This window comes from Microcaecilia unicolor, chromosome 5 (genome assembly GCF_901765095.1).
Source record: "Microcaecilia unicolor chromosome 5, aMicUni1.1, whole genome shotgun sequence".
Classification (NCBI taxonomy): Eukaryota; Metazoa; Chordata; class Amphibia; order Gymnophiona; family Siphonopidae; genus Microcaecilia; species Microcaecilia unicolor.
The window spans coordinates 296,497,452-296,522,918 of NC_044035.1; the positions used below are offsets into that span (position 1 = coordinate 296,497,452).

The window sequence follows — 25,467 nt, forward strand, 5'->3', positions numbered from 1 at the left end:
AGATGTATTTGCTCCAATGGAGCAGACAAGGAAACAGAAGTCATAGTGGTGAGCTGAATGAAGTTGAGTTAATAGCAATTCTGAGTAATTATCAGCACCCCGAAATAGAGAAGACAATTTCCGAGAGGAAGATGGCAAAAAATACTTATGTCCAGTATGCTGTCAATGATGTCGGCACAATGGGCATAACAGCAATGAAATTACACCAGTGCTACTTCACAAACTGCCTAATTGCAACTACGAAGAGCTGGGTAATGCATAAAGTTGAAACCCTCAAAGTGGTCAAGGATTGACTGAAGGTGTGAATGTCTTTGGTTTTTCTGAATGGCACGAACAGATTATCCAATATGACAGAAATTTATAATGAAGCACAATGATAGATCAACATATGAGCAGCAAATATAAAGGAATGATCCATGCGTGTGCTTAGGAAATATATACATTGAGTTCAGAAGAAGAGGGTAACCTGCACATTTCTTAGGCATTTATTATCCCACAAGACTGAATGCAAAAACAGTGAAGTATGAGGCTATAATTGGTTATTATACCCATAATTATATGGAACACCATACGTTGCATGAATGCCTAAACAGCCTTAATGTATAAAGCTGTACTGTAATGAAGTGGCATTGCAACAGGAGTTCTATCTATATGTTGAAAGTGCAACTCTAGCAGCCAAGTGCAATAAAAGTGCCCTCTAATTCTAGAAACTGCATCATTGCAAGTTGAGTATCCACTGATACAGCTGTAGGGGCTGTAGGAAGTGATAGAGATTGTCACCAATACATCCAGAAAGTAAAAGGAAGACTTCCATTGATGCACAAGTTGCTGCGATAGCAGGGAAATAAGTATTGAAGAACTGTGGTTCTGGTACTTAATTAAAGGAGAAAACCGGTAGTAAAATATGACAGCGACTGCAGGACTTGAACCCATAGTCTTGAGTTTCAATCTTTAGCAGGCAGATGCTCTAACCATTAGGGTACAGCTTCGTAGTGATTACTGTGGAAAGAAAGTATCTGATTAAAGGCTTTAGATGTAAATCGAGATCCTGTTTAGAAGCAGCAGGACCTCTGTAATAGAATATATATTTTGGAGAAGTTAGTGGGAGTTAAACTGTCAACTTCTAAATTGTTCTGAAATCAGCCTGTTAAAGAACATTTGCAATTCACTCAGATTGTTCACTGTTGCCGAAGAAAGAATTAAGTAAACAGCTGAAGTACAGTTGCATCTGACTTCCTTGAGCTCTAGACAAGACCTGTATTTAGATGGAATGCGTGTCTAGAAAGCAGAAACACCCAAGGAAGAGGCTTAAACTCTCTGATACAAACAACAGCAATAATAGGTGTGCATTGCTGACCAAGAACAAATGGGCACAGGACATCAAGTAAGCACATATGACTTGGTGTGGTACCTCTTTGGTGACTGAGAGGATCATCTAGATCGAAGTGTCACCCTTAAGTTCAATGGGTTCCTCCCAATATCTATGCATGTTTATGCCTTGAAGCCAATCTGATCCCCCAATGAAACACACATGGAAAGGAACAGATAAACTAATAGTTGTGAATCCTGGTTGACGGCATCAAGGTCTCTTACCAACATCGAAACGTCAACTCTGATAACTGCTTTTTTTTTAATGTGTAAGCACACCTATAGTTGTGCATGGCAGTTCACTGGCGAGGAGTGGCACTGCTTGGGTCTTGAACTCATTACCTTCTGGTAACAGAGCATTGCTGTTTCATCAGTACAATAACAGGTACTGGCACTTTAAAAGTTGAAAAATCAGAGGGTCTTTGATGTTTGTTCGAAGTTGGTATCGGCATCGAGCAGGTATCGGCTTAGAGGAATCATCATATTGTTGAGCAGTGTATCTTGTATTGCTCCAGTGGCCTCGGCATTGAGGAGTTCTCATGTTGTTGAGCAGTGCATCCTGCATGGCTCCAGTAGGCTCATGTTGACGGCATGGTCGGCGCCGGACTTAGTGATTATTGTAGGAGGAACAGGATTCTGAACCTCGGGCATTAGAGCAGAAGGGTAACAGAATCGGTAAGTGGCACTGTCACTTTAAAAGCTGAACTCCAAAAGTCTTTGATGATTGGTCAAAGTCAGTATCGGCATCGAGGTGGAGCGGTTAGTCTGCTGGGTCCCTGCAGTACTATCGGAGCCCACAGAAGCATCAGATTTTGACTGTCTATCAGGAATACCCTGATCCTGTCCCCCGGGCATAGCAGCAGGGGGGGAATACATTTAAAAAGTAAGTTAGAAAGCAGGGTACGATGAAAACTCTAAATTAAATTAAATAAAAAATTATCCTATGAAGTGAAGATTTTTGCAATGGGTCTAGAAGGTTAACAGAACTATGATATTTTTTTGAATTAAAGCATTGCTACAGCCAAACTGAAAAGCTGAAAAAGGTCACTATCAAACTAACTACAGTATGAACTGTGAAAAGAACCTATTAGAAGAAAGGGCTGTAAAAGCATAGATATCTGTCTTTCTTTCTTTATTAGGATTTATTTACTGCTTTTTTGAAGGAATTCACTCAAGGCAGTGTACAGCAAGAATAAGTCAAACATAAGCAACAGACAATTACAGCATTAAAAATATTCAAATAACAATAAAAAGTATGGCATAGTATGCTACATTACAATGTCAACACAGTACACAATAAAACATTTTATAGACATCATAGGGTATAAGCAAAGATGGAACATATAGATAGAAAAAAACAGGAGTAAAAAAAAATATGGGACCAGTTTAAAGAAAGTTGCAAATGAGGTCAGAAATGTGCTTTGAACATTATCTTAGCTAGGATAGGAGTGGATAAACATGCCCTGCTATAATATGTGCAGCCAGTATCATTTACTTCTTTGTTAAAGGCCTGGTTGAAGAGCCAAGCTTTCACCTGCTTCCTGAAGTAGAGATAGCCTTGTGTTAAGCGAAGCCTTTTAGAAAGTGCATTCCAGAGTGTGAGGGCCATTCTGGAGAAGGCTCAGTTGCAGGTATCACATCGTGTGATGTCCTTTGGAGGTGTGGTTAGGGATACTTCTTGGGAAGACCTTAGTGATCTTGAAGGTGTGTAGAGGGAGATCCTGTTCTTAAGTACTCTAGGTCATTTTCTTTAAGGGCCTTGAAGGTCAAACAGAGTTCTAAATTTGGCTCTGTATTGTACTGGTAGCCAGTAAATGCCAAGGGGCATTTACATTTCAGGCGGCAGGTGAAAACTTATCTTTTCCAGAAATTTGTATGTCAGCAGCAGTGAATTGATAATGGGTGAAGATTTTATGTTGTATTTTGTAAAGTATATTTTATAATTGCCTGTACTTCCTGAATTTGACCAGTTGTTTTATATAGTGATCCACATTGAGCTGCAAGGCTTTTGTGGAATATAAGAACAAACATGTTATGTTAGAAATGGCCATTTAACCCTACTGTGAAGAGGAGTGTGGTAGCCGTGTTAGTCCACTCTTAAGGTTATCAATAGAAATCAAACAAAATAAAACATGGAAAAGAAAATAAGATGATACCTTTTTTATTGGACATAACTTAATACATTTCCTAGCCCATTATAAACCATAAAGCTGTATGTCTCTGTTGATCACCCTCCCCTCACCTGTCCACACCCACCCTGTTAGAATACCAATGATATACTTTGATGTCCCCATGCATACTTCCTACCCACCCCCATCCTCCCACCCTGTCAGACTGTCATAGCAATGCTTGAATGTTTTTCACTTATATACACTGTCAGCTAGCACATTTGCTTATTTCCGATCTGACGAAGAAGGGCAACCTTCGAAAGCTAATCAAGAAATGTATTAAGTTATGTCCAATAAAAAAGGTATCATCTTATTTTCTTTTCCATGTTTTATTTTGTTTGATTTCTATTGATAACCCTACTGTGAAGAAAGTGTGAAGAAATGTATTGGATATTTTACTGCATTTATTATGTTCTGAAGTGTATTTCTCCTATTTGGCCAGCAGGTGATGTTTCTTTACTGTAAAACTGTTACAGAGAACAGTGTTTTTCCTTTAGTTTGACACAAACAGGAAGAAAGAAGCAGTATATAATTGGAAACTTGTTGACTGGACTCTGACTGGCCCAGGAGCTCATCTCATTTGGACTTTACTGATTTTGAGTTATGTCTTAGTCCAGGATAAAAGAGAGATGGATCTCTTTGCTGAGGCTCGGTGAATTATATGTCCTGATCTTTCCAGGTACTGTTTAGACAGTATGCAAATATTTAGTAAGCATTATTACCGATCCATAATTCAGTTACCTGTTATTGTTTGCTGATTGCACATTTTTTTTTTGTTCACTGTTCCAGTGTGACAATAAACATGTTTAGTTTGTTGACTCTGACTGTCTGGACTGATAAAGAATCCTGGTGGTTTGTGTGTTGGGTCCATGAGTGCTTTCTGGGAACTGTGGGACCAATGGGAGTGTGGCCCCAGTAACCTAGAAATCACTGGGGATAATTTGAGAGTGAGAGACTCGCCTAGAGGCGGTTCTGACCCAGTTGGTGGGAGGAAGGTGTTAGAGTACAGCCAAAGCGGCAGGTGGATCTGAGAAGTGTTGGGGACAGACCCTCTAAGTGGCTGCGGAGTAACCCCAGGCGGGTGGCTAGGCTTTTCATGACACCTACCCTCTGTTTTGTGTCCAATTACAAATTCCTAATCTATAGCAAAACATTGCCTCCTATCTAATTTTCTCAGAAGTCTCATGAGGAACTTTGTCAAAAGCTTTCTGAAAATCTACATATACTACATCAACTTGGACGGAGATCCTGCAGATGGACATAACAGAAACCAAATGGAGGGGCCCAGCAGATGGACACTGCACGAAAGACAAAGAATGGACAGGGATACTTAGAGATAAACAGTATGCAATGACAATATATACACGATAAAATCTACAGAGAAGGAATCCAAATACAGGTACTATATATGCATCAGATAGTGGGCAGAGAGGTCCTAGATAAAACTATATGCATGATAAAGCCTGAGCATGCTTGGAGCACTGCTATTTGGGTTCACTCCAAAGAGTGTTCATGAGTCCCTGTCGCTTTCTCTTAGCTTGGACTTTGCTCTTTGGGGGAAAAATAATATAGAGGGGCATTTTTGAAAAACAAACAAAAAAAAACCAACCAAGTCAGAATTGGGACGTTTTTCTCATTAAGTTCATTAAAAAAAAATCCATCTTAGAGCCATATTCAAACAGAAAAATGGTTAGTTTCCCATTTGAAAACGGCTCAAAGATAGATGTTTTCTCACAGAAAACATCTACAAAGAGCCATTTTCCAAAGTGACACATCCAACTTATAAACGCCAAAAACAGGAACTAGAACATCTATCTGGCAACATTTTGAAAGAAATGGCCACACAAACATCCCAGGTCAGAGGGGGCAGCCTAGTGGTCAGTACAGTGGAGGTGTAATTCCCACCAAATTTTCTTTTATTTTATATTGTGAGCCCTCAAGGAACAGAAAACCTACTGTAACTAACTGTACACCATTGCAATAGCCTTCCACCCTGCAGGTGTCTCCTATATTTAGGTACAGAAGGTACTTTTGTGGTTTTGGAAGGCTCACAATTTCCACCACAAATGTACTAGGTAGAGTGGGATTTGGACCTGGATCCCCTTGTTCAGTCTACTGCACTAATCACTAGGCTACTCCTGGGAGCTGCTTGCTGCTCTGTTGGGTATGCCTATAATACCTGATGTTGTCATACTGCCTGGTATCCGGGGATCAAGCCTTAATCCCTCCAGTGATCAGCTGGTCAGTCACCTTTTTGTAACTTAGACCTGACAGAAACAGCTCTAGATAAATCTGTACTTCTTTTGTGCCCTTGACGTTTCTTTCTGTTCCATTACTGCTGAAAGACATCCTAATTTTGGGCCTGCCCTAGTTCCGGCCCAAAACACATCCCCAACATGCCCTCTTGCTACTTCAATTAATTCAGTAAAAAAACATCCCAATTCTGGGTTTTTTTTAAATCGCAATTTAGACATTTTCGGCAGATAGACCTTTTTTTGGCTATTTTGAGACATCTATCTGCTTTGCAAATGAGCTCCTTAATGGGAGTTGGGTGCAGGCGTAATGTTATCAAAACCTGACTTACAAAGCAGTGGCATCATGTAAGTGGTTAAGTTTCTATAGCTGGGATGTATCCCCATAGTGGACAAGGATTAACTGGCTACACAGTATGTTCCAATTGGTCTTTTTCAAATGCCAACTACTGTGAATGATGGAAATGAAAAAAGGCAGTTGCAATATTACACAGAATAAACATTCACTTACTGTTTATGACTCTCTTGCATTGTAACATCTTCATATCAATCAGCTCCTAAAAAGAAAAAAAAAACATATGTGTTGCTTATCTGCTGAGCAACTTAACAGAAGGAAAAGAAGCTTAGTGCATATAGAAATACTGAAGGGGCTCAGCACTTCTTTATTATTTTTAAAGAAACATTCACATTTATCCAGCTCTTTAGGGCAATAGCTTAAATGGGATTCAGTTTTAAGACTGTAAATCACCATATGGCTGACTCCCTTCACCACTCTGATTGCTCAACTCTTCTTCCATTTTCTTTCTATCAGATCTCAACAGATACACACACTAGGGAAACGGTGCAGTAAGTAAACTATATGCATATATTAAAGTTTCATGTATAGACATCTAGATTTGTCTGTGTTCCTTCCCTGGCAGAAAAACAGGGACAAGTACACGTATATTAGCAAATTCTTTCAAGGGAGGTTTCCCTTAGAAAATTCACTATGGGTACCAAAGTACTTGTGCATGTTGTTACTATATATAGGGATATATACACACAAACACACGTGGAGGGGCATAATCGAAAGGAACGCCCAAGTTTTTCTGAGGACATCCTTGCAGGACGTCCCCGTGGAGGGGCGGGGAAACCTGTATTATCGAAACAAGATGGACGACCATCTTTCGTTTCGATAATACGGTCAGGGATGCCCAAATCTCAACATTTAGGTTGACCTTAGAGATGGTCGACCCTAGACTTGGTCGTTTCTGATTTTCGGCGATAATGGAAACTAAGGACGCCCATCTCAGAAACGACCAAATCCAAGCCCTTTGGTCATGGGAGGAGCCAGCATTCGTAGTGCACTGGTCTCCCTCACATGCCAGGATACCAACCGGGCACCCTAGGGGGCACTGCAGTGGACTTCAGAAATTGCTCCCAGGTGCATAGCTCCGTTACCGTGTGTGCTGAGCCCACCAAAACCCACTACCCACAACTGTACACCACTACCATAGCCCTCATGGGTAAAGGGGGGGCACCTCATGTGGGTACAGTGGGTTTCTGGTGCTATTTGGAGGGCTCAAATTGACCACCACAAGTTAACAGGTGGGGGGGGGGGGGGGGCGGATGGGCCTGGGTCCGCCTGTCTGAAGTGCACTGCACCCACTAAAACTGCTCCAGGGATCTGCATACTGCTGCGATAGACCCGAGTATGACATTTGAGGCTGGCATAGAGGCTGGCAAAAAATATTTTTTAAGAATTTTTGAGGGTGGGAGGGGGTTAGTGACCACTGGAGGTGTAAGGGGAGGTCATCTGGTCAGTTCGGGCACCTTTTCGTGGCTTGGTCGTAACAAAAAAAGGATCAAGTAAAGTCGTCCAAGTGCTCGTCAGGGACGCCCTTCTTTTTTCGATTATCCTGTTTCCTGAAAGGTTCATCTTAACTGATGTTATAATCTGCCTTGGGAAGCCTGGTGTTCTAAAGATGGAATATACCGTAATTAAATGGAAGTAAAATTAAACTCTCCTTTCATTGGAGCACAAGAAATCACATCTTCATCTCATCTGTTTTGTAGAAGTTAACATTTTAGATACAAAAATGGATTATTGTGTTTTGAGCATGTTTCAGCTTCAGTTCATGACAGATGACAAGACATTCTCCTTAAGAATATTCTGATATAGTGCAGAATTCATGGTTCCTTCAATAGCAGCAAGGTTTTCTGGTCCTGAAGTACCAAAGCATCCCCACACCTTATGCACACAATCACATGGCTCCCACTCTCATATTCATATATATATATATATATATATATATATATATATATATATATATATATATATATATATATATATCTCTCTCTCTCTCTCTCTCTCTTATATATATATATATATATATATATATATATACACACACACACAAAAATATCTAATATAATAATTTGCTCCTTCAACGTTTGAATGTGTCTCACTGGGATCGTACCCATCTCCTAACGTCACGAACGCAGTAAGAGACATTGGAACGTTGCAGGAGCAGCTTCAGCCCTTCCTCCACACGCACCAACATCTCCCGCCCCTGCCACAATGCCCCTCCTCCACCCCCCCTCATGTCAGGAGATGTTAATCCTCCGATTTTCTCTGCCCAAAAAGGTTTTACCTCCTGTTCCGCAGGACCCCCTCCCCCTCTCTGCCTCTCCCCTTCGTAAGAGCCGGCTGTTTAAAAGTTTTTACCTCCTGCACGCAGGGACACCGTTTCAGACAGCCTTTTCTTTCGCTTCTGTTTCAGCTGTTCCTGTGGTCCCGCCCCAGAAGCGAAAGAAAAGGCTGTCTGAAGCGGTGTCCCTGCGTGCAGGAGGTAAAAACTTTTAAACAACAGCCGGCTCTTACGAGGGGGAGGGCCAGAGAGGGGGGTCCTGAAACGAGGGGGGAGAAGGGGGTCCTGAAACTACAGAGGGGGGTCCTGAAACGACAGAGGGGGGAGGGGTCGTGAAACGACACGGGGGGAAGGGATTTCTGGAACTCCACTGGAAGGGGAGGGGCGGGTCCTGGAACTGGAAGGGGGTCCTGGAGCAGGGGGGAGCGAGAGAAGGGTTCTGCAAACTCTCAGTCTCACAAAGAGTCTGTGTATCGCACACATACTCTCACTCTCGCTCTCTGTCACACACACTGTATCTGTGTGACACTCTCTCTCACAGACACACTCGCACCCAGTCTCACTCTCTCTCTGTCACACACACACACACACACACACACACACACTCGCAGTCACTCTCTCTCTCACACACACACAGTCACTCTCACACATACACTCTCTCAAACATACACACTCCGAGGAAAACCTTGCTAGCGCCCGTTTCATTTGTGTCAGAAACGGGCCTTTTTTACTAGTAAATAGATAAATAGATAGATGTATATACATAGGGAGGGGTAGAGAGAGAGAGACAGTGAGAGAGAGCTCATGCCTATTCAGTAGTAGCTCAAGGCGAGTTAAATTCAGATACAGCAATCAGCAACTAAATCAAAAATTGCTACACCAATGTGGTTAGAAATAGTGAATGATTTAGCAGCTGCTACAGCAAGAAACCACAAGTGGTGAATGGATTAGAGATGGAAAACCAGAAAGCCAGCCAACAGTACAAAGTGTGCCTGCAGGGACTGACTGAAGTATAGCCAGGCAATAATCCCAATGCCTTTTGGGTAACATCTGAATGGGCAGCAAGATGGCCAGTGAAGCCCCTAGCCCCATACCTCCCAAGATCTCCCGCAGTGCACTGGTCACTCAGCCACAGAAGTTTGAAATAAAATAAACATGGGCCCTGTGAAGAAATTTCTCCTGTACTACGAGTCAGATCTGATTAATTTACAACTCTAAACCTTCAAGACAAGGAAGAGGACCACTTCTAAGGAACCAATTCTCAGGGACCCACCGGAAACTGAGTCAGAATGGAAATGCTGCTTCCCTAGCATACCCAACTCAAGATACTCCCTCCCAACTAAGGCAAGACTAGAAGGAAGATCTGGTGTTGCCACCTTGTTTGAATGCTCAGCCTAATCTAAATGACTCTCTCATCAGTTTTAGATTCCAAACATCCCCCCCCCCCAACAAAAAGCTGTAACAGGTCTGTACACCTGGATATAAATGTCACTGGCAACTCACACAGACACACAGTTGCAAGAAAGGAGATTAGGATACAGTGGTCTTCTTTGGGGTGGGGTGGGGGGGGGGGGGGATTTCCAAAACTATTTAAGTGTCTGCAGGTAATTCTTCTTTTACTTTCCCTTTGAAAGCTGAAAAGAAAACAGTAACCAAGAGATTTACATCTGTTTTTGCTGCAGACACGTTTCCTTGAAAAACAATGCGTAGTTTTGAACATGCAAAAACCAGGCTTTTTGTCATCTCCTATGACATTAACCTTGCACCTGAGCCTTTCTACTTTTTCTGAAAAGTGTGATGTGTTTTTAATTAAAGTAAGGCTGCTTGTATCACCTCCCAAATTAGTACTCACCAACCACCCACAATTTAGAGAGAGATAAAAGACTATGAGGGCTAGCATATGAGAAAGGCAATTCTTTATTATTTTGCTTATCAATTACAAATACATTTCTCAGGAGAGAATCATACAGTAACATAACTGGATGTTATTCTGTTCTCATCTCCCAAAATATTCTTCTGAGAGGATAGTTTATATACCTGTTTCAGACACTAGTTCCTTCTTTTGCAAGACTGTCTCTCAGGGCTTATCTGATTTCCAGGGATCTGGTTCTTTTAAGCTGTTAAAAGAACCAGATCCCTGGAAATTTGGGTCCTGGGATTTGGGTGCACACCTGGTGGTGTTAAGCTGTTAAAGCAACATTCTTTGCTGTCCTTCCCAGGCCCGCTTGTCTGCCCCCTAAAGGTACCATAAACTCCAGGGACCATATATCCCAGAGATCATGTAAGCGTCTGTTAATTTGAAAATTTCCAGAGCTGTACAGACTTTATCAATCTCTAACCTTTTTAACTCTATTCCATAATGCATAACTTGTTCTCAATAATTTCTTCAGATGGTATATAGGGAAAAATGGGGAGGGGTTAAGAGAAAGACAGGGAAAGAAACTTTGAAGGATAGGTACAACATGGAGAAGAGTTACAACTCCATAAAAGACTTAGGGCAGGGATTCAGGCTAAGGAAGCTCAGAAACAAAGTAAATGGCAGAGGAACCAGGAAACTAATGAAGAACAGCTGATCTCTAGTGAGAGGGAGAGGGCATCTTCCAGTCTTCAGTGGAGCCATTAACTGATTCTGAGCAGAGGAACTAGTAACCTTTGGATAAAAACAGTTAGGTAACGACAGTTGAAGAAATTGGTCTGTGACTTTAAAAGCCTTGTGGCTCTAAGTGAAGCCAGTAAATAGGAGAAAACAGGATTCTGTGGTTGTTATAGAACGAGTGAGACAGCCAAGTGCGTGCATTACAACACTGCTTCCCCTCCTTCAAACTATGCCCTTGGGAACACCAACATGTAGGCTGCATAAAAGGATGCATGCTCATTCCGTTCATACACTTTTTACATTCACATGCCGTCACACAATTTTATAAATGCCCTTTTTGCAAGTAAAACAGGTTTTACACACGGAAAAAGCTTTACAAAATGAACCCCTGTAAAGTACATGCTGTTGATCCCCATGCATACTTTTACTCACGAACAGGGTGAACAGTTTTCACATAGCCATTTACCCACGTAAAAGGCTTTTAACAGTAAACCTCTAATATTGTAATGCCTCCTGCAGACATATTCAAAAAGGCTATCAACATGCTTTTCCTGATTGCAAAAATCTTCTTTATTGCTTGCCACTAAACTTTTGTCAATGAGAAGAAATGCAAAGTGATGCACTTAGGGAATAGAAATCCACGGGAAACGTATGTATTAGGTGGCGAGAGTCTGATAGGTACGGACGGGGAGAGAGACCTTGGGGTGATAGTATCTGAGGATTTGAAGGCGACGAAACAGTGTGATAAGGCAGTGGCTGTATCTAGAAGGTTGTTGGGCTGTATAGAGAGAGGTGTGACCAGCAGAAGAAAGGGAGTGTTGATGCCCCTGTATAAGTCGTTGGTGAAGCCCCATCTGGAGTACTGTGTTCAGTTTTGGAGGCCGTATCTTGCTAAGCGGTGCAAAGAAAAGCTACGAGAATGGTATGGGATTTGCGTAACAAGACGTATGAGGAGAGACTTGCTGACCTGAACATGTATACCCTGGAGGAAAGGAGAAACAGGGGTGATATGATACAGACGTTCAAATATTTGAAAGGTATTAATCCGCAAACGAACCTTTTCTGGAGATACGAAGGCGGTAGAACAAGAGGACATGAAATGAGATTGAAGGGGGGCAGACTCAAGAAAAATGTCAGGAAGTATTTCTTCACGGAGAGAGTGGTGGATGCTTGGAATGCCCTCCCGCGGGAGGTGGTGGAGAGGAAAACGGTAACGGAATTCAAACATGCGTGGGATAAACATAAAGGAATCCTGTTCAGAAGGAATGGATCCTCAGGAGCTTAACCGAGATTGGATAGCAGAGCCGGTAGTGGGAGGCGGGGCTAAAGGTTGGGAGGCGGGGATAGTGCGGGGCAGACTTATACGGTCTGTGCCAGAGCCGGTGGTGGGAGGCGGGGATAGTGCTGGGCAGACTTATACGGTCTGTGCCAGAGCCGGTGGTTGGGAGGCGGGGCTGGTGGTTGGAGGCGGGGCTAGTGCTGGGCAGACTTATACGGTCTGTGCCCTGAAGAGCAAAGGTACAAATCAAAGTAGGGTATACACAAAAGTAGCACACATGAGTTGTCTTGTTGGGCAGACTGGATGGACCGTGCAGGTCTTTTTCTGCCGTCATCTACTTTGTTACTATGTTTTGTCATATTTAATTTTAAAGCATTTTCCATGAAACGTCTGGGGCCATTGTACTTTTTTTCTCCAACTAGTACATTTGTAAACCCCCTGAACCTCTCTTTTCAGCTTTCCAACAAGCCAAAGGAACGATATGGTTACAATTCGGCAAACTCTAAGTAGCAAACTACAGCCATAGTTCCATTTGACCTTCAAATTCTTCCTCCCCTTTCCCAATTCACTTTATTGAAATTTTCAAGATGTACAGCGGAGTGCAAAATTTCTGGCTGACAGCATGCTACTGCCAAATGCATCACACCACCCTCAATCAGATGAGGCGCTTCTCAAGTGCCATTGCTCCAGTTTCCTCCCGTGACATATTGGTTTCCAATGATTCCCTCACCTGATGTTGGGGGCACCTTGCTATACAAACTCCCTACACATGCTTCTGTATGCATCGACTTCAGGGAATGCTAAAATTCCAGTGAGATTTTTATTTATTTATTCATTCATTTTTATATCCCACATTATCCACAAGGTGAATTTCAGTTCAATGTGGCCTACAATAAAACAGTGAATATAACAGTATACATATACTGGAATAATGATTCTACAATCAATGATTACACAGATAAATATTTTTTTTAACAGTTAAGTTTTTCTACAGCGTTACAGAATGAAGATACGAGCTTATGGCCCCAATATTCAGACCGCGGGAGATAGCCGGACTGTCTCCCGCAGTCAGTGCTAAACCCAAACATTCAATGCCAGTCCGATTCTGGTGACCGGCATTGACTATCTGTTTTAACTTTGGCCGGTCCGATTTTAACCGGCCATGCTGATACTCCGTGCTGGCTGCTTAAACTGAGACCAGCCAAAGTTATTCCACCTATTGTGGTGGCCAAATATGACTGCTTTCACTTTAAAAATCGGCGAATAGCCCACCAAAGCTAGCCAGGCTGTATGGTGTTGGGCTGTACAGTGGCCTGCATAGGTGTAATGGGAGGAGCTCCGGCACGGGAAACAGCAGAAGCCCAGCGGCACTCACACCGGGAGTCACGTTTGCTGTCCCCCACAGATGCAGATAAAGACTATTCACCCCCTCGGGAATTGCTGTCTCATGCCAAGTCGGTCCTCGCACCCCTCAGCCGGTACTGCAAAGCAGCATAAGCTCACCATGTGGACGAAGCAGACTGAGTTGTTCTTTTTCTTTCTTTTTTTTTTTTCTTCACAGTGCTCAAACAGCATTTTTTTTTTAATTATAAAGGCAAGAGAGGTCACCGGACGAAAAGAAACCCAGACTCTTTTTGAAGTCGGGAGAATGAGAACCACAAACCCCAGTCAGGCAGAGGAGGGGGCGATGGGGGAGGAAGGGAAGGACCTGGCACCACTAGGTGTGCACCCAAATCCCAGGACACCTCAGACTCCAGAAGCTCAACTAGACCCGGGGTACCAGGCCAGGAGACAATCAATCCAGAGCTGCACAGTTATGACCATCCACCTGCTAGACAGAGGAATACTGAGGTTAAGGTGGCTGCACATGACCACATACAGTAAACTTCTCTGAAGTTCTCTTTATCTCCACCTGCTGATAAAAGGACATAACCCACAAGTCTCTGGACTGATCTGTGGGACGCTATGGAACAAATATTCTTCTGATTTTGACTTTGATTTATAGCAGATAAAACAATTAGGCTGGTCATATAATCTGGAGCCACTCCAAACAAAATTTTGAATATTAATGTGCATGTTCTAAACATAATTCGAGCTTTGATTGGAAGCCAATGTAATGCAATAAGTAAAGGCGTGGTTTTATTAAATTCTGGTACCCCCATAAGTTAATAGTGCTGCTGTATTTTGTGCTGTCTGAAGCAATTTAAGTATAGACTCTTTACTTCCTAAATATATTGCATTACAATAATCCAATTGTGAAAGTGTCAGTGTTTGAACTAGTAATCTAAATGAATTCTGGTTAAAGGAGTTTCTAACTCTTTTTAGTTTCCACATTGTCTTGAACATTTTGTCAATTACTGCAAGAGCTTGGTCTTCGGAAAAAAGATGTTGGTCAAAGACAACTAGAATTTGTAGTTTTGTATCAATAGGATAGATATTTTGGTCAATTGTGAAAATGGGATAAGAGGTGATTATGAGCTTGATAGTACCAGGAATTTAGTTTTTTCTCTATTTACTTTGAGTTTAAAAGTCATAGCCCATTGTTCCTTTATATCTAGGCCTATCAATAATGTGTTTGACATCTGTGAAATGACACTTATGACAGGGATATAAATGATGTCATCTGTGTAAATGAAAGGGTTAAATCCCATGCTATTTAATTTCTTTCCTAATGGTGCTAGTATGACATTGAACAATATTGGGGAAATCTGGGATCCCTGTGGTACACTGCACTGTGAAATCCATGGAGCTGATATAACATCATTCATTTTTACCTGCTAGGAATTCCTCAAACCATTTGTAAACCTCCCCACAAATTCCCATATTATCCAGTAATTTTTAATATAGTATGATCTACCATATCAAAAGCACTGGACATGTCAAATTGCAACAGAAGAATTTTCTTTCTGTCCTTTACTGATTATGGGCCAGATACATCAACCAAACGTTAAAAAAATAAGAAACGTAAAAGTGCTTAAAGATTTTTTAAAAACGAGGAATGCACTACAAAAACACTCCAGAAATGTTCGGAGCGGTATTGCAAAGTAGGATGTATCACAGCATCATTAAACCCGTCGTTAATCAGCGCCTAAAGCATGTGCAGAGTAGCCAAGCGTTATGCTGGCTGCTCTGCGCATGCCACAAAGGCCCAGCTGTCAAAACAAAAAAAAAACCCCACAAACACGTGTTTCGGGAGGGGGCAAAGGCGCTCGTCATGAGCGTCCTATATGGACCCCTTGCCCCCCCCCCGCTGCTCCCCGCTTCCCCCTCCCCCCGCACGAAAAAACTCCAATTTTAGCAGCCCAAGCCCGGCCCTCCTCCCTTCCTGTGTATTCTTCCACACTAGCTCCGCCTCCTGCCATGCTCCGGTCCCGTGCCCCGCCACGCCCCTTTGGTCGTGGCTGCCGCTCCCCACCCCAACGACCCCCCCCTTTGTCTTACCGGCCCGTGCAGCGCCTCTCACCTCTGCTGCACGGGCAAGAACAGCTGATTGGCGATTCAGAAGGCCTCCTCAGACGTCCCTTCTTTCTTCCTGAACCCGCCCTCCTCTGACGTAGTTTACCTACGTCAGAGGAGGGCGGGCCCAGGAAGAAAGAAGGGACGTCTGAGGAGGCCTTCTGAATCGCCAATCAGCTGTTCTTGCCCGTGCAGCAGAGATGACAGGCTCTGCACGGGCCGGTAAGGCAAAGGAGGGGGGGGGGGTCGTTGGAAGGGGGAGCGGCAGCCACGACCAAAGGGGGGGCGGCGGGGCACGGGACCGGAGCATGGCAGGAGGCGGAGCTAGTGTGGGAGAATACACAGGAAGGGAGGAGGGCCGGCCCGGGGCTGCTAAAATTGGAGATTTTTCGTGCGGGGGGAGGGGGGGGCAAGGCGTCCAAACAGGACGCTCATGACGAGCGCCCTTGCCCCCTCCCAATCCTTTTTTTTTTTTTTTCTTTTTTGGTGCTGAGGGAGAGGGGAGCAGCGGCGACCTGGGGCGTCAATAAAGGATGCCCCTGACGCGTTTTCGCCCCCCCCCCCCCAGTTATTTTTTTTTTAATGGATTTTGTAAACTTCTAGCAGACAGACAGCCCTAATGAGAGGTACAGACTCTCGGTATATTTCACGGTGTTTTTCTACGTTAAACGAATCGGAAAAGGTTAGTGAATGTCATTTCAATGGGATTTGTAGAAGAATTGCTCATCTGCATTCAGTTTTCGTTAGTTGCTACTGTCGTCAGAAAATAGGCTTTAGTGCATGGAAAGGATAGGAAATTCTTCCTTAAGGGCTCATTTAACGATGAAAAACGTTTAGTGCATCTGGGCCTATGTTCTTAAATCTTGTTGTCAACATATTAACACTGTTTCAATACTATATAAGGTCTAAATCCAGACTGTAATTCATGTGAAATGGAATGATGATTTAGGTAATCCATTAATTGTTTTGCCAGCAATTATTCCATTGTTTTTGTTAATAGTGAAATTGAAGCAACTGGTCTATAGTTTGTAACCTCATTTCTTTTTGCCATAGGATTTTTAGGGATGGGCAATATGATATTTCCTTTGTTTATTGGGAAATAACCATTGGAGAAAGTGTAGCTCAGGTGTTGGATAAGGTAATTAATAAACCAGTCAGGTGATAATTTCATAATTAGGACATCCATCTAGTAGACAGTTTGCATGGGCATATCTTAACAGTAGTGATTTAACAACAGATTTTGATAGAAGTTTAAAAGAGTCTCAAATTCTATTTACTTTAATCTGATCATTATAACTCTAAATCATCTAGAAAGTCATCTATGGATATTTTGGGGTTTACAAGATCTTTCCTAATTTTTAGTATCTTATGTTCAAAGTAATGAGCCAATTCGTCAGCTAAAAGTGAAATGTTCAAGGATAACGTTATGTTTTGGGTGTTAAATTAATTAATCATGAGTCCAAAGTCTTTTAGTATCAGTGCTTTCAACCCCCAAGTTGAAACCCCCAAGTATTATAGTGTTTGTTATAATACTCCATTTTAGCTTTTGATAATTTGCGTTTGTAGGTTCATAGTGTTTCCCCCTCCACAGTTTTTTGTTTGAATCCAATTTATTCTTTCTAATTTCATACATATTTTTTTCACTGTATTGAGCTCTTGAGTGTACCATGGTCTTATTTTCTTTTTTGGCCTATTTTTTATTTTAAGAGGGGCTATGTTATCAAGGTTTAATTTGCTTATCTCATCCCATTCACACATAAAGTTCAAGTTGTTTGGTTTTAGTGTGTTATAGTGATCTATCATTAAGGACCAGAATATCTGTGGATCTATTTTCTCTCTAGTCTGACAGGTATGTATTTGTTCCTGAGTTCTGTGTATTCCGCTTTCTAACCAATGAAGAGTGAAGGTGAGCTTACTATGATCTGACCATATTATTTCCTCCCAGATGAGGTTTTCTAAAATGAAATCATTATTCAATATAAACCGGTAAGCTAACAGATCTGATGACCTTTCATAAGAGTAGAGTGAGCCCAAGGTGTAATGAAGTCCCATAAATTTAAGAAGTCTATTAATTCAATGGTTATGTGGTCTATAGTGTTTACTAGATATAAATTAATACCCCCTAGTAGAATTACATTAGGAAAATTTGTACAAACATTTGACAGAAATCCCATAAAATCAGACTGAGCATTACTCCAGCTAACCGGAAGATGACATAATAATATGCTGTCAAGTGTCATCTGATATTTTGTAAGCTAATATTTCTAATGAAGGGGATGAGACTTCATCAAATAAGTCTATGTGGAAAAAAGATTTATAAACGATGGCTACGCTATCTCCTTTCTTCTTATCTCTAGTTAAGTGCACCATTTTGTAGCCTGGTGGACATAGCTCATGTGGAATAGGGTCAACTTTAAGGTGGAGTCACGTTTCTGTAATAAATAATAGTCCTAGCTGGTCTTCTTCTATCCATTCTCTAATCTTTTCTACCTTATTGACAACAGATCATGCATTAACATATCCTATAGGTACTGGCACATAGGAAGCGTTAAGTTCGCGATCGTTTTTTATATTTAACAGTTGTCTGTGTCTGACATTTTTGAATTTTTTACTAAAAGCATAAACATTTTACCCTGGTCCTTTTATAGGAACTGAGATCTGGATGTTATTCGAGAGGTATTTGTCATCGGTATATCTCAAATCTTGGTGTTTTCAACATCATTTGTCTGTGTTTATTACTGGGATATTTTGCCAAATATTAAGAGCTGATACATGTAACTCAACAATCTACCATAATATCAGTACGAACATAAACCATTTGTCTAGACTTGACATATTGAGAAATGATTAAAATTACATTGAAGGTAAATAGTTGTAATATAAAGTATTTACAAACAACTCCTTGCAAAGCTGTTAGTATTCCGCTTTAGAGTTATACACAAGGTTTATGCATGAAGGGACAGAACATGCCTTCCGGCGCAACACCTCAGAGACTGCACTCTATTGAAGTGGAGTGCTGATGATGTCACCAACTAACAGCTCTGAACTGGAATCACTGCTTCTCTTCTCCCCTGTCTGCCTGATGAAATTGCTCCATTGCTGCTGATGCTGAAAGCAGCAGGCAGGACAGTGGGGCACAATGTTCTGATTCAAAGGCGGCACTCTACTGGAGTGCTAATGATGTCACCAATTAATGGCTCTCTAAACTGGAATCTCTGCTTCTCTTCTCCCCTGTCTGCCTGATGAAACTGTTTCATTGTTGATGCTGAAAGCAGGCAGTAGAGTGGGGCAGAATGGGCTGATTTAGAGGTGGAACTCTGAAAAGATACATCCTTATATCAGGTTATGTTGAACAACTGGGTCCTCTGATCTCTCGCCAATGGTGGACTTTGAGAGACAACCTAACTCAAAGGATGATGTTCCGTCAACAACAATAGTAGTCAATGTAGTGTTGACTACGGATGTACCCAACATGGAATGGGGAGCACATGTCCTATCCCTTTATACCAAAGCCTCTCAACCAAGTCTTCAGAACCCACCAAATCAGTCGGGTTTTCAGGATACCCATAATGAACATACATGAGATAGATTTCCATACAATGGAGGTATTACATTAAAATTTCTCATGCATATTCACTGTGGGTATCCTAAAAATCTGACTGGCTAGGTGTGCCGAGGACTGGGCTGAGCACCCCTTCTTTAAGGGCTGGACAAAGAGAGGTGGAAAAGCATATCAAAATCAACTTCCCTGAACTAACAGCGATCTTCACCATTCTTAGAGTCTTCCCCCTAGTGAAAGTTGGGTGAAGGACAGAATGCAGTATGGCATTTATATTGCTGAATTTATAATGGAGAAGGGTAGTTAGTGGGGTTCCTCAGGGGTCTGTGCTAGGACCGCTGCTTTTTAATATATTTATAAATGATTTAGAGATGGGAGTAACTAGCGAGGTAATTAAATTTGCTGATGACACAAAGTTATTCAAAGTCGTTAAATCGCAACAGGATTGTGAAAAATTACAAGAGGACCTTACGAGACTGGGAGACTGGGCGGCTAAATGGCAGATGATGTTTAATGTGAGCAAGTGCAAGGTGATGCATGTGGGAAAAAAGAACCCGAATTATAGCTACGTCATGCAAGGTTCCACGTTAGGAGTTACAGACCAAGAAAGGGATCTGGGTGTCGTCGTCGATAACACACTGAAACCTTCTGCTCGGTGTGCTGCTGCGGCTAAGAAAGCAAATAGAATGTTGGGTATTATTAGGAAAGGTATGGAAAACAGGTGTGAGGATGTTATAATGCCGTTGTATCGCTCCATGGTGCGACCGCACCTTGAGTATTGTGTTCAATTCTGGTCGCCGCACCTCAAGAAAGATATAGTAGAATTGGAAAAGGTGCAGCGAAGGGCGACTAAAATGATAGCGGGGATGGGACGACTTCCTTATGAAGAAAGACTAAGGAGGCTAGGGCTATACAGCTTGGAGAAGAGACGGCTGAGGGGAGACATGATAGAGGTATATAAAATAATGAGTGGAGTGGAACAGGTGGATGTGAAGCGTCTGTTCACGCTGTCCAAAAATACTAGGACTAGGGGGCATGCAATGAAACTACAGTGTAGTAAATTTAAAACAAATCGGAGAAAAGTTTTCTTCACCCAACGTGTAATTAAACTCTGGAATTCGTTGCCGGAGAAAGTGGTGAAGGCGGTTAGCTTAGCAGAGTTTAAAAAGGGGTTGGACGGTTTCCTAAAGGACAAGTCCATAAACCGCTACTAAACGGACTTGGAAAAATCCAAAATTCCAGGAATAACATGTATAGAATGTTTGTACGTTTGGGAAGCTTGCCAGGTGCCCTTGGCCTGGATTGGCCGCTGTCGTGGACAGGATGCTGGGCTCGATGGACCCTTGGTCTTTTCCCAGTGTGGCATTACTTATGTACTTATAATGCGTGATGGGTGTGGGCTTTGCCTGTAGGAAAATGTGAGTAATTTGAAACTACATTACAAATTAGAACACAGGTGCCTTCACGGCATTATATAGTATTATCCTATGTACCAGAAAACATTAACTAAGCAGCCTTTCTCCAAAATGCCCACTTGCCAACATTCCCCCAATAGTCTAAGGTGAGGATGAATGAGTGTAATCCACATAATTCTGGCTATTCTAGATGGTTTCTAAATTTAATGTTTGCCGGGGGGGGGGGGGGGGGGGGGGGAACGGGGAGAGAAGTTATCAAGGCGCGGTAAAGGGAAAAATTTACCGAACTATAATTTAGCATGGGAATCAGCAACCTGCAGTATCTCAGTACCACAGGTTGTTCAATCCTGTGGCAAAAGAGTATGTGCCCAGAAGCACTGACCCTCAAAGGTATGGCCCAGTACTCTCAGGCTCTATGTTAAAGGGACCACAGGGCTGCAGTTAACACCAACCATCAAGTCTCCCCCCAACCCCAGTGGGTGATGGGCAGGAGTAATCCCCTTTCGCTCATGCCCAGCTAGCATCACCTTCAAAATGTCTCCCCTAGTGGTAGTCTCGTGCTACTACCACTAGGGTTCATATTCCCATGTTAGGCATGCATTAGTGTCTAACACTGCTTAGCAAAAGGGCCCTATAGATTGTGAACTCTCGGGTGAAAGGAATGCAACTTGTCTTGAACTACAAGTTAAAAAGGCATGAGCAAATTCCAAAGTATAGTTCAGGTGGTGGGTAAAAATACATCAAGGTACAAAAATAGGATTGCTTTTTCTGTACATTCTTTTGATCATTTTTGTCTTTTGTGGTTCAATAAATTACCTATCTTTTAATAAGTTTACTTTTCGTAAAAATGTAATATATCAATGTTATTAGTAGCCTAATGGCTAGTGAGGTGGCCTGCAAACCAGGTTCGATTTCCACTGCAGCTCCTTGTAACTCTGGGCAAGCCATTTAATTCTCCATTGCCAGAGGTACAAAATAAGTTCCTGTATATAATAGGTAAATTACTTTGACTGTAACCACAGAAAAGCAGTATATCAAATCCCATTCCGTTTCCTAAATACCTGCCACATTACAGAGAATTGAGTACTTAACAGTTCCAAACCAGTCCACAGCTATATGTTTTTGAATGATTGTTCGTTTTATTTTGTTGGCAACATTTATGTATGTTTTTATTAACTGTCTAGAATGGTAAGAGTGCAGGCTAGAATTTTTTTAATCAGTCAATAAAAGGAAGCAATTAGAAAACAGAAATTTTCTTAATATTCCTACCTCACAGTACACAATATCAGCACCATAATCCAATGCCAGGAGGCGCATTGGTAACGTTCCAACTCGGACCATGGGGGCAAGGATGGTCTTGTTCCTGTAATTGAGTTTTCCAATGATCTTGATCATTCCCTCTTCTATGTAATCTGAAAAAACAGTGAATGTGAGAAGTGAACCTTTACAATATCAAGATAAAAAATTCTTCCTATATGAATTGGAAAGAGAATTGCATTTCACATTGTAAAGGGTTCTTATTGTACATAAGGACACAATGGTTAAAAATATAGAAAAGCTTCTATGGCTAGGTACTTGTCCATATGCTGCATGGACTATGTAATCTTGGACTAATGTACTTCACGCTACTACAGTTTAACAGCTTGTATTGAGCTATTATGACAATAATTTATACTGCAAAGTTTTATACTGGGCCTAGAGCATGTCATTTCCCTGCATAGCACTATGACATTACCCATGCTGTGCTGATAATTACCACCATACAGATTGACTAAGGATAGTGCAGCTTATTACAGTGGCCCAACTGCTTATTTCTGCTTTAAGGGACTTGTATGCTAAAGTGATTTTCAGTTTAATAAAGATTTAGTGGTTTTGTACACAAAAAGGGAAGTAGAAAAAATTGCACTAAGAATAGCATATTTTCATGCAAATAGGGATATTAATGATTTTTGGTGCATAAATTGCACAGTATTACCACAGTGAAAAAGTGCACTAAATATCAAGCCTTAAAATGATGCAGTCTCTAGTTCAAGAACCCAAACATGGGACCACAGTAAATCCAAGGCCTGGGACCCTTGGACAAAGAGACACTGACTTAATAGTCACTACACCCCCCCCCCCAAAAAAAAAAAAAAACCCCTCTGCACCCTACTAAGATGCCCTCACCCAGCAACCAATAAACCAAAACCATAGAAAAGATTCTCACTTCCAAAGTTAAGCCACATCATCCTACTACTCTAGCCCCCCCATCCCAACTGAAGCTCCATATCCTATGACGCCTAGACTACCCCCATTCCAATACTTGGAATACTTATCTATCTGAAAAAAGTAGGGCCTCGATCCCTCATCAGTTTCTGATAGCTATCTGTAAAATAGCTACCAATCAGATCAGCTCACTTTGGTCTTGAGTCCCAGATACGAGACTCTCACACAGAACATACTCAGAGTTCTCAGGCCTGGAGTGACCCAGATCCAGAATCCTAGACTGCAGAACCCAACGTGAATACCTTGGGTCACGTAATCTCAAAACACCTTGATATTTGCACCGAGGGCCTAAGTCCCTTTGGCAGGAGCCTTAAGCAGCACACCACCTCAGTACTTTGACTTTTAATATCCAGACACTGGTGTCATTTCCAGAGGTGGGACCCATAATGGAGAATAAGTATCAAGGATGCCACATGAAAACAAGCTCAACTGTAAGAAACACAAGGCAAATGTACTGCCAGGCCTTAACAATAGCCGCAAAACAATATTTCTCTCAACACACTGAACAAGCTGCAAAAACCAAGCAACTATTTAAAACAGAAAACAGCCTACTGCAAACCCCACAACAGAACCAGCCTTCCCAGTCACAACTATCCAGCAATGATTTTGCCACATACTTTGCCAACCAAATTAAAGCTCCATCAGGACCTACAGACACCATCAAAGCTCCCACCAGATAATGAAAACACTCCCTTCTCCTTCACCATGTATAGATAGCCCTGTGGGACTCATTCAACCAAGTCACAGAGGAAGCTCGTGAAAAAAATCCTGAAAGGTCTATGGCCTACAACCTACCCTCATGACCCCTATCCAGCAAAGAGGGCGAGCACAGGCCTGAATGAAGAGACCACTAAAATTGTTAACGCCTCTCTTGTGAAAGGGCAGCTGTGAACCACACTAAAAAGAGCTGTTGTGCACCCCCCCCCCCCTAAAAAAGAGCTCCATTGATCAGAACAAGCTCGAAAACTACCGACCAGTCTCTAACATTCCTTCTTGGCAAAACTTACAGAACAGTCTCCATTCAACTCACTGACTGGCTAATTGGAAGTAATTGCTAGACCCTATATCAATCTAGCTTCAGACCTGGGTACGGAATAGAGTCAGTTCTTGTGTCTCTAGAAGATCTGCATAGAAACCGTGACAGGGGATCACTCAGCAGCCTTCGACATTGTGAATCACAATATCATGCTTAAAAATCTGGCAGAAACAGGTATCAATGGCACAGTATTTACATGGTTCAAATCCTATTTGTCAGACAGACAACAATCAGTTGTGTTCAACAACAGCACATCATTACCTTGGGCACTGAACTGTGGGGTGCCATACTGTCTCCCATTGTATTTAATATCTATCTCAAGCCTCTGGCTGAGCTGCTCTGGTCGATGGACACAAAATTCTATATCTATGCTGATGATTTGCAACTACTCATCCATTGAACCAGATCTATCACCTTGAGTAAACTGACTGCCTGTCAACCGCAACTTAGGAATAGGCAAACAACAAACTCTGCCTGGACCCATGCAAAACAGAGATTCTTTGGGTACCTAACGCAAGTAGATAAATACCTGACTTCAAAATACCTTTCGGGAAGTATGAACTACCCCTAAAATCACAGGTCAGAAATCTTAAGATACTGCTAGACTCATCACACACTCTGATCCCACAAATTCAAACAACCAGTGCCTCTATCACCTGCGGCAGCTACGAAATCTCTGTCCATATATTGATGAGTCTGACCACAGTGGTCCATAACATGATAACATCATGACTAGACTATTGTAATGCCTTGTACACTGGTCAAAGCAAAAAGAGTTTCCATCAGCTCCAACTAATTCAGAATGCTGCAGCATGACTGACAGAAAGCTGCAAGCAGTGTGACCACATCACATCCTTCATGCAAAAACCACACTAGTCACCAGTACCTTACAGGGCTAAAATTAAAACTCTTCGTTTGATTTTCAAGGTGCTCAGACAAAATGGGCCAGAGTACTTAAAGAATAAGTAGCTCTTTAGACACCTTTGAGACCTCTAAGGTCCTCTCAAGGACCATCACTATCTGTGCTATCATCAAAAGAAATTATATGATGTGCTATCCGCCAGCGAGCCTTCTCAGCAGTAGCTCCCAAGCTCTGGAGTTTACATAAGAACATAAGAATAGCCAGACTGGGTCAGATCAATGGTCCATCTAGCCAAGAATCCTGCTTCCAAAAGCGGCCAATCCAGGACACAAGTACCTGGCAGAAACCCAATTAGTACCAACATTCCATTTTACTAATCCTGGGGAAAGCAGTGACATTCTCCACGTCCATCTCAATAACAGACTATTGACTTTTCCTCCAAGAATGTGTCCAAACCTTTTTTTAACCCATATACGCTAACCACTGTTACCACATCCTCCGGCAACGAGTTCAGATCTTAACTATTTTTTGAGTGAAAAAAAAGTATTTTTTGTTTTTTTATTTTTGTTACATTTGTACCC

At 42.0% G+C, this 25,467-nt stretch overlaps 1 protein-coding gene across 2 annotated transcripts in view; it reads right to left on the reverse strand.

The window, feature by feature from the left end:
* DUS2 (dihydrouridine synthase 2) overlaps positions 1-25,467 on the reverse strand; it is a 164,944-nt gene that overhangs the window by 137,016 nt on the left and 2,461 nt on the right. For both annotated transcript variants that reach the window (XM_030204304.1, XM_030204305.1), the window contains exons 2-3: positions 21,993-22,135; positions 6,300-6,345 (exon numbers count right to left, since the gene is read on the reverse strand). In XM_030204304.1, coding sequence (XP_030060164.1) covers positions 6,300-6,345; positions 21,993-22,118 — 172 coding nt within the window. In that variant the 5' untranslated portion in view covers positions 22,119-22,135. The remainder of the gene's footprint in view (positions 1-6,299; positions 6,346-21,992; positions 22,136-25,467) is intronic.